The 12445-nt window shown below is 40.8% G+C and overlaps 1 protein-coding gene across 2 annotated transcripts in view; it reads left to right on the forward strand.

The window, feature by feature from the left end:
• The window catches only part of myo1b (myosin IB), a 66534-nt gene that overhangs the window by 51224 nt on the left and 2865 nt on the right, over positions 1-12445 (forward strand). The window contains exons 18-30 of one of the 2 annotated variants that reach the window (XM_069662794.1): positions 788-988; positions 1989-2082; positions 3593-3742; positions 3860-3928; positions 4041-4127; positions 4513-4599; positions 6329-6415; positions 7232-7318; positions 8837-8911; positions 9069-9203; positions 9627-9733; positions 9905-10037; positions 10437-10589. In XM_069662794.1, the coding sequence (XP_069518895.1) occupies positions 788-988; positions 1989-2082; positions 3593-3742; positions 3860-3928; positions 4041-4127; positions 4513-4599; positions 6329-6415; positions 7232-7318; positions 8837-8911; positions 9069-9203; positions 9627-9733; positions 9905-10037; positions 10437-10589 (1465 nt within the window). The remainder of the gene's footprint in view (positions 1-787; positions 989-1988; positions 2083-3592; positions 3743-3859; positions 3929-4040; positions 4128-4512; positions 4600-6328; positions 6416-7231; positions 7319-8836; positions 8912-9068; positions 9204-9626; positions 9734-9904; positions 10038-10436; positions 10590-12445) is intronic. The other variant, XM_069662795.1, reaches the window with a different exon arrangement.

Here is a 12445-nt window from a genome sequence, read left to right on the forward strand (position 1 = left end):
CCGCATTCCTTTTTCATGTACACGTACTAGAGTAACATTAAGGACGATAGCTAACTCACTGTTTATTTAAATGTTACGCTTGCTTGCTTAGTGTTCTGTAGCGTTATTATATCACGGCCATTCTCTGTAAATAACCATGCTAGCGGGGGGCTGTAGCAACATGTAGTAAATTATAATTAATGTTAGCCCGCAGATGTACAATGCTGGCTGCAGTCTATCGCAGCTCAAGCTGTAACGTGCATTCTGCCTGGATGAGCCTGTATAGGCCTACCAACCAATTTCAATTGTTTGCTCTGTTATAATTCTGTAAAATTGCTGTTACAGAACACAGCTGAATAGGCCGGGCAGAAAAAGTAGCAAGAGCATTTGTTTTTGGTTTCATGCTGGTGCTCAAGTGCGACATTTACTGGACATAAAAGTCGTAGATCAGTTTTTTCATAATTTCTATGTATTTTTCTACTCAAAATTAGGAGATCTTTTCCATCAGTTATGACTTTATTACCATAGTGTGAATTAATAAAAGTCTGCTCAACTCAAAAAAGTTGATCAGAATGATAAATTCAGGAATACTCACCTAGAATAAAAGTAGCAACATTTCTTCAGATTGCATTTAGATGAATGGTCCCACATTAACAAGCAGATTGGGGATGATTAATTAAAAGAAAAATATGCTGTCTGTGTAACTAATACGTTCCTCACAAATATATCTTTCCCATATCTGAGTTTTAATAAAAGCTCCTTACATCACTTACAGTGGTTTCAACAAACCTCTCTTTTTGCTTCCCAGATGCATCAAGCCCAACGACAAGAAGGCACCCCACATCTTCACTGACTCTCTAGTCCGCCATCAGGCTCGCTACCTGGGTCTGATGGAGAACGTGCGTGTGAGGAGAGCAGGCTACGCCTTCCGCCAGGCCTACGAGCCCTGTCTGGAACGCTACAAAATGCTCTGCAAACGAACCTGGCCCCACTGGAGAGGACCTGCCAGGTAATGCTTTTGTTTATTCCAAAGCAGTCGCTAATTGTTTGGTAGGTAAGGGGAGTAGAGGGAGGGGTCTCGTCACTGAAAGGTTGCCAAACCACATCTGTCTCTTTGTGAGGAAATGTCAGTGTGGAAACTGAGAAACACTCACAGGAGTCTTTAACTAAGCCACTGAACCTCAGACTACTCCCTCTGGAGTGACTGTGTTCAGCACTAATAGACTGCAGTGTACTGGGCAGCTCCCAGGTGTGCTTGTGTGGAGCTGTGTGAATGTGAAACAGGTTATTGCTTGAATAGGGCTCAAAGGCTTTCTCAGGCTTTCTTTTGCTAAACAAAGATTCAAAGTGGGGAAAAAATCACCCGAACTCACCAACACCCAGTTTACCCAGCATACTTGCACATTTTTATACATAATGAATAATCAAACACAAATGTAAACAATAGGCTGTTATCTTTTTATACAAAAAAGTTGTTAAATAGTGGTTGCTGCTTGCCTTATTTCTGTACTTGATAATTACACACAGCACACCCATTTCATACACCACATAAAACTCCTCTTGATATTCCCTCAGAAACTAGCAGCAGCTCTGTCACATAAAAGTTGTTTAACGTTCAGCTGAAGTGACCTATTCCCACTCTGAACCACAACATGTTGAGACATTGTATCCCTATCTGTCTCCTTTGATCCATATCAGCTTGGTAGAAGTACTTATTTCAACTGCTCTACCACACATTTGTATGTTGTTGTTGAGCCTTCCCTAAGTGCTTTGTGTGGTTTCTTCCCTCCCTCCAAATGTTTCTCTGGTTTTGTTTCTTTCTCCTTTAATTTTTCCCTCCCTGTGTTTCTCACACTCTACATCCTTGATGCTGTTCTCGTCTGTTCTCTCTGTGTTCAAAATCTTCCCACTACTTCTAAAAGTTGCTCTTACATGGTTTATGGCCAATTTGAAGTGTCACTGTCAGGTATGCTTTGTATGACCCATCTGACCCCTCTGGCTTCATACAGGGAAGGAGTGGAGGTGCTGATGCCCGACCTACAGGTTCCCACAGAAGAGTACGCATATGGCCGCTCCAAGATCTTCATCAGGAACCCAAGAACGGTAGAAAACACAGATCCTAATTACGACTGCCTCCCTGAAATATGTTTCCTAGCCAGTTTTGACATCTGTTGTGCACTCTGTAGATCAAGCTGTGTTTGAATATCTAAAAGGTTGTATCCAGTATGCACAGCTGCCCTATTTTCTCACAGTAAGATGTTTGTGAAGCAGGGTGGGCTGCACTTAAAGCCCCCACTTCAGCAATTAGCATGCATCCAGCGCTCTGAAAACATATGTTTTCACTTAGGCATCCCATCTTACATGGGAAAAAAGGCTTCTTTACTCTGTGCTTGTAGGCCCTTCAGCTGCAAAAAGCCTGCAGCGTTTCAAAGGACTTTCTCCCCACCCAGCAAACAAAGCTTGAAATAACATGATGTCATACTGGGATATTTTCCTTCTGTAATTGCTTTCTCTTTATAATCAACATATCAGCCATATATATCTACAGCTGGGGAAATCACTACTTAGTCCATCTGAGTTGTTTTTAATCCATGTTTCCAGACTTTATTTCTTTTGGCTGTTATTCCAATGCAGCCACACCTCCAGTGGAGGTGGTGTCGTCAGAAAATATCGAATGAGACATGGCAGCTGTCACTATGTATGACATGGGATACATAAATCTATAACCCTTACCTTAAAGATTCAATCTCAAAGATTTCAGCTTCGTTCTCTTTGACAGCACCTAATGGTGATAAACGGTAATTGCAGGAGTAAACTTCCAAATTTAACCAGACATCTTTTCTTTGTTTGTTCAGCCATAGTAGATTACTGTTTACTTGCAACACTTGCAGAGACCAGAAAAGCAGCCGCTTAGCTCCGCCTACCCCCTCTGGCAGACCAACCACTGCTGGGTGATGGAAAACGCATCACTAACTGGGCGCCGCTTGTGATTTTTTTTTTTCTGCAAATGTCACCACAGACACCCAGTCTGTAAAAATACTATATACTGCAAATGCAAAGGCTTTCATCAGTGGGCCATACAGTAGGCTCAATCATAATCATTATGTGATAGATAGTGACTTAACAGAAATGTATTTACATGAAAATCTTTTCATGTTTTTCCCCCCATGTATGCAAAGTAGTCATACCAAAAGACCTTTGATACTCTGCCTGCTGATTAACAAATTGCACTGACTCACTGCATGACAATAAAATGTAGTCATCACATTCTTGGTCAGATAAGTCGATTCACATAGGTCATTTTAACTGTGTTGCTCCAAGCCCAAGCAGGAAAGTATAGATTCAGATAGATTGGACTCTGCACTTGATATCGCTGAATCAATATTTGCTGAGATAAAAATATATTTATATTGATCTCACAGTAGGAGAATATTTTTTTCCTTTTATAACTTTGCTTTCCCTCAGATCTGATTGAGGAGGTTTAAAAGAGACCTTACTAGCTGAAAGAAAATGTAATGTTTATACAGGTCAACATAAACAACTGACATCACAATGTAAGTACATTAAGGGTAATTATTGTCACATGCACTTATTTCTCTCCTCTTCTTCACAGCTCTTCTTCTTGGAGGAAAGGAGGAGGCAATGCCTGCAGGACCTGGCCACCCTCATTCAGAAGATCTACCGGGGCTGGAAGTGCCGAAGCCACTTCCTTCTGCTCAAAGAGAGTCAGATAGTGGTGGCAGCATGGTATCGCCGATATGCGGTAAACTTCTTTTAGGAAATGCAATCAGAATCAAACGGAGCAAAATAAATGTACAGACTATGATTCCTTAAGTGTGGCTCATTTCCTATCTTCTCCATCTTCTTCTCCATCTTGCAGCAACAAAAGAAATACAAGAAAATCAAGAGCGCCACCACTGTGGTGCAGTCCTATACCAGAGGATGGCAGGTGTGCACCTCCCTGTGAATTCACTCTGTAAAGAATCAAATATAGCAGGTAGCCATGCAGAAATCTTGACAGAAAAAAACATTAAAATCTTTGCTTCTTATATTTCCATCAGGCTCGCAAACTCCTGAGAGAGCTGAAATATCAGAAGAGATGTGAGGAGGCAGTGACCACCATCGCAGCCTTCTGGCACGGCACCCAGGTACTGACTCATTAAAGTGCAAAAGGATATCAGAGAGAGGTGTTTACCTCACTGGAACATTAGCATAAGTTTGATTCAGGCTTTTTATTCATGCTGTGGAAAAAACTGCTCTTGAAGTCTTAACAGTATGACCCCCATCACTTGAGTTTTCATCTCATGCCGTGTACCTGCCTAAGGGCCCAACAGTATTACAAAAAATCTGTTCTTTAACAAAGCTGTACTTTGATGTTATTGCTGCTTTTCCACTTTTTAATCTTGCTTCTTTTGCTGATCACACAACTGCCACTTCTTTTTTCTCCCCCCACTCCTCTTTCACTTTCCTTCTTGATTCTTTTCCTTCTCACATCATCAACCTGTCTTACCTAACGCCCACACATCCCACCAGGCTCGGATGGAGCTGAGACGTCTAAAACAAGAAGCGCTGAATAAACACGCTGTGACAGTAATTTGGGCATACTGGCAGGGAACCAAGGTATTTCAACCCAGCTGCACAGTAGTGTGTCTGTGTCCCAGCTGTCTTGTCATCCCTGTACACCGTGTCCCATCCCGTCCCATTCCCGCTGTGAACCTGCTTAATAGAGTAGCAGCCCGTCTGAATGGACGTCCGTTATCCCTTCTGTTATCCTCCGACCTCATCAGTGTACCTTATTGTTGTTTGTTCTGTTTTTCATTTTGTAGAAGTTACTTGAAGGATTGTCTGATATATTTGATCTAGATTTCTTAAAATACAAAGTAAAACTTTAGTAGCAATACTTTGATCCTTTAAGGTGGCTTGTGTGTTTGGATGGAAACCATACTAAGAACAAAGAAATCTCATTCTTTTTTTGGTCCTTCTCTGCTATAATTTATTTAGCTTAACCACACAGTGCCCTCCACCAGAGCTGGAAAGAGAACTATTATGTTATTCTATTCTAAGATTACTATTTAGAACTACTTCTACTACTATTACTTCCAAGTAAGATTACTATTACTTTTATGAAATTATACTGAAGTACAAGTACAATTACCGGTCTAAAAATGTACTCCAGTAAAAGTAAAAAGTAGTTTGCTTAAAATGTACTTAAAATGAAAGTTACTTAGTTACCTTTTTTAACAACAGGAGGGGGGTCTCGCCTGTGTAGTGCAAAGAGGACAAGGGGATATAAAACTCAAACTAGTTGTTTTGAATTAAAGGAAAATCTTTACAAATTAAAGTGCAATAACAAAATAAAACATGTCGACACACGACATTTAAAACCCTTAGGGAGGTATAATGTCATTCTAGTTCAGACCATCCCATAAACAGTTTTTTCTAACAATACAGCCATTGAAGGTGGCATAAATTGTGGATTATGTGTCTTTCCCTAAATGAACCAAAGAAGACCAAAGTATCAGAATTCAACGTTTCACTGGGTCTGCACCACTGTTGTCTGACTTGTCCATCTCCATCTTCCTTGTGATTTAGCGCCAGTTTGTTCTCCTGCCCATCACTCACTGCAGTTGTTTACGGGGCATGATTTAATTCTATTCGTATTTTATTTAGGCCTACATGTTTTTTACTCAGTAACGGAGATACAATATTTCAGACAAAACCTGCTTAAGTAAAAGTAAAATTACAGATTTTAAAAACTACTTGATAAGCGCTCTTAAATAAGCACAGAAGTATTTCAATACTGTAGCACATATGTTCCTACTTTATAATGCCTCAGTTGCTGTGTACAGTCAAAGCAGACCTTGTAATCAGCATGTTAAACATACCATTATCTTATCAGCTTTTATTTTACTAAACTCATATCACTTGAAATATCCTTCGTTGTTAATAATCAATATTTTTCTCAAAGTTTCACAATCTTTAACAGCATCTATGAGTCAAAGGCTAAATGTTGTTGTATGAGGATTTACTGTAGTTCTTAGCACACAGAAAGGTCAGCATCTTCAGGCTCTAAGTAATGTAGTAATAATCTAGAATCTCCCACTTTTGTCATATTTATTTTCTTTGACGCGTGACCACATGCAGAGTCACAGAACGTGAGCACCGACTAAAAGCAGCCCGCATGAGTCTTACCACACGTTGTCCCATCTCTTGGCGTTCCATGTTGTCTTTCGTCAATGTTTCATCATAATGATTATTCCACACCTACTCAGTACCCCCTCTTGGGGCAATTAAGTTTTGCCTGTCACTGAAAATAACCACCTCCGCAACTGCCACCGCTTTTTATCAGGCCCGGAGAGAGCTGCGTCAGCTGAAGGAGGAGGCAAGGAATAAACATGCCGTATCGGTCATTTGGGCCGGCTGGCAGGGCACCAAGGTATTTGGGCAGCCTGTCGACTTGTCTTGCCGTGACTGTATGTGTCTTGCCGCCTCCATCGACACCCCCACTCAAAAAAGGGAAAATCTCAACAATCCATCCTGCTTCTTAACCCTTTCCATTCATGTAGTTTCTGATATGAGGCGTTATATCACACAACCTCCTACATTTACACGCATCCCCCTGAATGCTGAAGTGACAGGCATTTACTGCCTGTCATTACAGCTCTGTATGCCAGGTCATAATGTCATTTTGTATAGTAAGTGACTCAAGCTGAGACGGGCAACATAATTCCAAGAAGGATAAATTCACACACCCACATATTAGAGAATGAGAGGTCATTTTTAAGGTGTATTTTCAGCGTCCTCCACCAAGGTCCATGCCTCACCAGTGCATGCTGCCTGCTGTTTGCATGACTTCCTGTTTCCAGAGTAGTTACTGCATGTTTACTCATTTCATCGTTTGTCTTTTTAGATGCAATTGTTTGGATCCATTGAGGTGACTGCTGCCAGAGTTGTGACTTTTGCTTTTCTCCTGTTAACACTTAAACTTTCACTAAAAAGTTTCACTAAAAAGTCCGTTTTTATTCCAGAAGTTCATGTTCAAATTCCCCACAATGCTATGTTGGTTTGTGGAGCAGTAGAACTGTACTATTACAGTCTCTTGATGGTCACACATGGCTTGTGTTTGAGTGTGTGCGTGTGTATTTGAAGTTTGCTGACCTCAGGCAAAATGGTATCTCCCTCTTCTTCCTCTAATCTTCTCTTGCTTCATTTGTTCCCGCTCTTTGCCTCTTCCTGCCGGCTCCCCAAACAGGCTCGCAGGGAGCTGAGAAGACTGAAGGAAGAAGCCCGGCGTAAGCATGCTGTCGCTGTGATTTGGGCCTACTGGCAGGGACTCAAGGTACCTACCAGCCCCAAGGCGAAGCCATCACCAAGTCCACCTTCTCATTAACCCCTCCCCTCCTCATTCTCCTAAACCATTAAGTTTGTGCACGCTTCTACAGGAAACCAGTCTTTAACTTCACTCAGATCATGCTTTATTCATTATGGCATTGTTTTGAAATATGTGTGCAGCTTTCTACACAAACATCCCAGAGGTGTGGAACGTTGGAACATGACTAATTACACTTATTAACTTGTGTTACAATTCCCATCATCAGGAAAACAGTAAAAACATTAGATTTTATGCTAAATGAACAGATAATTACTTAGAAAAACAATGTGTGCTACACCACCACATCTACAAAGATTACTGGAGCACAAATCATTTTTTCCTCTCTGGAATAATTATATCACAGGCAACTTTTTTTCCCCCAACCGTTAGAGAAATCCCAATTCCCTTTGCAGCACAGTCCTTGCTGGACTTGCAGGACTTTTTGTCCTTCAACATTTTGCCCTTGCATCCTCTCTGTGGCCCAGAGAAACGTATTTAACATAATTACTGGGATCTATTCTTATCAGAGTGGTTCACCTGAATCAAGAGACAAAATATTTACCCAATAGTTGTAGCCATGCAGATGTTTTTATATAAAAGATAAATAGAATTTCATTTGAGGCATTTAAAGTAATACAACAATAAAACCAGGCCCTGGTTACTAAAAATAACCCTCCGCCATCAATAGTTAAATTTTCAACAATTTGCATGAGTGGAAAAAGTGAGCAAAGGTGTGAAAAGTACATCAATTTAAAGTTCAGCTTCCTCCTGTAATAGATACTTTTAAGATAACTATTGAGCGACAGCTTCATCTTTCCTCTTTTTGGTTTTTAATGCTGCAGATTTAAACTAACCAAGCCTGACTGACATATCAGAGACAGACAGGCTGTCTGTCTCTCGATCTAATTTGTACTTTTCTGAACGTCTCTCTCTGTCTGCTTCTTCTACACCCTTGCAACTAACCCCATATAAAGCATCAGTGTTTTGTGTATCCAGCAGTATTTCTTTCACTTGTTTTTCTTTGTCCTTAGGTGTGTGTTCATGTCCTAATTTCTGGTGATTATCTGTAGCGCGTCCGTCTGATTTCAAAAGAATAACTGTTGTCACTCAGGTCATTCATTGCAGTGTTAATCTTTTCATCAGGATAATTGAACCACCCTGCACCACACATTGCATAATGCACCTGTTCACAACTAAATTTGGTGCAATTAATGTCAACATGAAGGTCATTTGTCATAACCATCATTGACTTTTCAGACACTAATTCTGCAATCATAATAATTTGAATGAAACCCAACAGCTTGGAGTTGTCTGTTCCAGGTGTTCATTGTTTGTCACTAACCAAACGTCTGTTGTTGTATTGTGCTGCTTTTGTTTACCGTCATCCCCCTACCACTGTTTTCCTTTTATTTCCTGCTTCACTTCAAGCTAATGTGTGGCAGTAAGTGATTGACAGTGTTTTTGTTGTTGTTGTTGTTCTAAAAGGTCCGTAGAGAGTACAGGAAATTCTTCAGGGCAAATGCTGGCAAGAAAATCTATGACTTCACCATCCAGAGAATCGTGAGTTGGACTCGAATATTCGCTCAAATCTTTACTTGAATAAATCTGCAGAAACTGAAAGAAGTGTGCTCTCGCTGAGAGCCAAAGTGTTAAGGGTATGTTTTTGAGTCTATATTTTCCCTTTCAATACAGTTCTCATTGATGTCAATTTTTCCAGATGCAAAAGTATTTCCTGGGCCTGAAGAGCACCATGCCCTCCATGTCCCCCATAGACAAGAACTGGCCGAGCAGACCGTACCTATTTCTGGATGGAGTCCACACACAGCTGAGGAGAATCTTCCATCTGTGGAGGGTTGGTCCCAAATAACCTGAGCCCCTCCCTTCATGCTGTCCCATCCACTGTTTTTTCATTTATGTGTTTTTTTCATGATTTATATTGGAAAAGGTGGATATAGTATAATGCACACCTTGTAAATAGAGCCAAGGAGAATGAAGAAAGCATTATGGTCATTGACTTAAGTCGAGCATTAAATTCAGAATACAAACCAAAATCTTAATAACCGAGCCACAGGCAACAGGCAGTAGAAACACTATCACCTGAGGCAATGACCCTGTCAGTGTTGAAGAAATACATACAGAGAAAGGGATAAACAATGCATCACAAGATCCCTAGAACACACTAAATAAATATTGAAGAGGCAATACAAAATAATTCATATTCATCAATGTCAACCCCCTTTTTAAACTTCTTTTATCCATGTGTTTGTGTCCCCAGTGCAAGAAATACAGGAACCAGTTCACAGAGGAGAAGAAGGCAGTATATGAGGAGAAGCTGGAGGCGAGTGAGATCTTCAAGGATAAAAAGACTCTCTACCCGAGCAGGTACCAGCAGAATCCTCTTATTATAGGTTTAAGGTATATCAACTGAATATGTAGTGACCTGCTGTTTGATTAATGAGCAGATTAGTGAATCTTTTAATTAAACACAGTTAACACAGTGTGGTGATGTCCTCTTAAGTGTTCTGCATTATGAATGTGTGTGTTTTGACTCAGCGTGAGCCAGCCCTTTAAAGGAGACTACCTGGAGATCAGCAAGAACCCTAAATATCAGAAGCTCAACAGCGCTGTGGATGAGAAGGTTCTGCTGGCAGATGTGGTCAACAAGATTAACCGGGCCAATGGCAAGGTGAGAAAGATCACTCACCCTACAGCAGAGTAACATTTTATTTAGTTTGTGGAAAAGCTCTTAAATGGCATCTGCTGTTTAGACATTTGCTCCAGATCCACACGGGCCTAGTGGAGCACAAAACTATTAGGTTTGTTTGAAGGCTATTTCACTTAGCTGTGCAACAACTGTTTTTTGACACTTTAACAACTAGCATTACTTTAGTTCCAGCTGATAGCAGACATGTTTGGACAGGCTGCACATTGAAGTTCTTTTTCTAAACCCTGTCCCATTTTCAAGGTCAGAGAGACGCTTAAAGAACTGTACTTTGTTCTGTGCATTTGCTTCTGCTATAAAGTTGACCTGTAGCACAACATTAGAATGTCAGCGACGATCAATAGTTTATTTTCTGATCTGCAGCTAACACCTCGGATCTTCCTGCTGACTAAGAAGAGTGTGGTCCTGGCTGATCAGAAGACGGGCCAGGTGAAGGCCAGTGTTCCTCTGCCGGACCTCAGCAGCGTGTCAGTCAGCACACAGAGTGACGGCTTCTTTGCTCTCAGACTCAAAGAGGTAAGGGAGACCTGTTGTGGTGTGATGTGTTGGGGCCGTTATAATACAGTTATTCTCTGGTCTGTAGAAGTTTTTTATTGCTTATGAAACAGACTGAAATTAATTCTGATTACTCTACATGACCTACAAAAGCAAACAGATCAGATTTAAAGTGAGCGATACATATAACTGTTAAATAAAGCAGGATGAGACTTTTTGTTAAATCCATCACTTAAAGGAGCAATTTGTTTGTCAAAGCTGGTGTCTCTGTAATAGATAGAAGCAATAGTATTTAAAATTGGTGCCATAGCTGTGCACATGAATTTGGCCGTTCTACATTCCTACAACACTCAGCGTGCATTGCGCCCCTCTCTCTAAAAGGAACGGCCCAGCAAGAGACGCTGGAGTGAAATACCATTTTCAAGTCAAGGACATTGATTGCTGCAGGCAATGGCTCAGAGCGGTACAGAATCCGAAATACGAAGAGAAAATACTGGTGGAACGTCAAAAAAATCTTTGGGTCTGAAGTCTACATTCCAAACCTGACGATTTTGAACGAGACATGTCATCAGAGGCAGGCTCCCTGGCCTCCGCCAGATAACGCGTTTTACGTTTGGCAGAGGTTTTCCAGGGCCCATTGGAGAAGCTGTGCCTCAAAAGGCAAAGCTAGCAGAGCGAAATTGCATTTTTTTTTTCTACCATAATGGCATTAGCTCCCCATAATAGCATGATAATGATAATGATAATGACTGAGGTTGAAAATCTGCAAACTGGCCCTTTTAAGTACATACAGGACAAAATCAGCAACGAGATAAGAGGTACGGCTTTGTCCACAGGGGGCACCAAAATCTCAAACCTTAAGTTACTCACAGTTGCCAAAAGGACATTAGCAGCACTCAGCCTATCCTGTTTTTTCCATTGAGATTAGGGGTGTTACATGAGTGCCTTTGGTGAGGTTGTAACAAGGGGCCATAATAACTTTCCATTCTTGGAAGATAAAGTGTCCACTCTTGAAGAAAGAACAGAATCAGCTGGAGAGACAACAATTATTCTCATCAGAGGCTGAAACTCCTCTCCTCAACATTATCCTCAGACTCAGACACTTCCTATTCTATGTAATTTCAGTGTTAAAGAGCTGTGACAAAGCCTCAGGGGAGAAAACTTTGCAAAGAGGTCAATTTGAATTGAGAGAGCGCATAAAGAGAGAGCACACAGAGCACCAGGAGAAGCTTATATTTCTTACCCTCCACCACGGCATGGCAAATATCAAAGATCATGAAGGAATTTTATACCCCCTCCCCATGTTGTGGTAACAATAAGGAGTTATTGGCACTATAACTATATAACTATAACACGATTATTTACAATATTATAAAACTACATATGATAGGAACCTCAAAATCAGCCAAAACAGCCCACATAAATATGTGTGAAATCTTTATTTGTTGTTTTATACAGCTTAAACAGACTGTGGTCAAATTGGTGTCTAAAACGGATTGTTTTATTTTTATCACACCAAAGCTACATAGAAATGTCGAATCTCTTGCAATCTGTGTTCTGCTTTCCGTTTGTACTACGGTTGTAGTCCGAGTAATATTGACCAATCACATAACAGCAGGCTGCAGCGTATGCAGGAAAAACTGTTTGTGTGGAGAGCAAAAGCAGGCGGAACGTAATGCACTGTAATGACATCCCAAGTCCCATCAGCGGCTATCTGACAACGATTTAGCTTCTTATAAATCTCTGTTAACAGACACCTGCAGCAAGTTCAGCCAACAATCTGTTCTAGATCCAAAATTCAACTTGAGATAAATTCCATTGACACTGTTTCATGAATGCTGTTCAGCGTTCAGATTTTCAACTTCCTTGAATGCATC

This window comes from Semicossyphus pulcher, unplaced genomic scaffold (genome assembly GCF_022749685.1).
Source record: "Semicossyphus pulcher isolate SPU_LCO1_2020_fin unplaced genomic scaffold, fSemPul1.0.p SCAF_15, whole genome shotgun sequence".
Taxonomy (NCBI): Eukaryota; Metazoa; Chordata; class Actinopteri; order Labriformes; family Labridae; genus Semicossyphus; species Semicossyphus pulcher.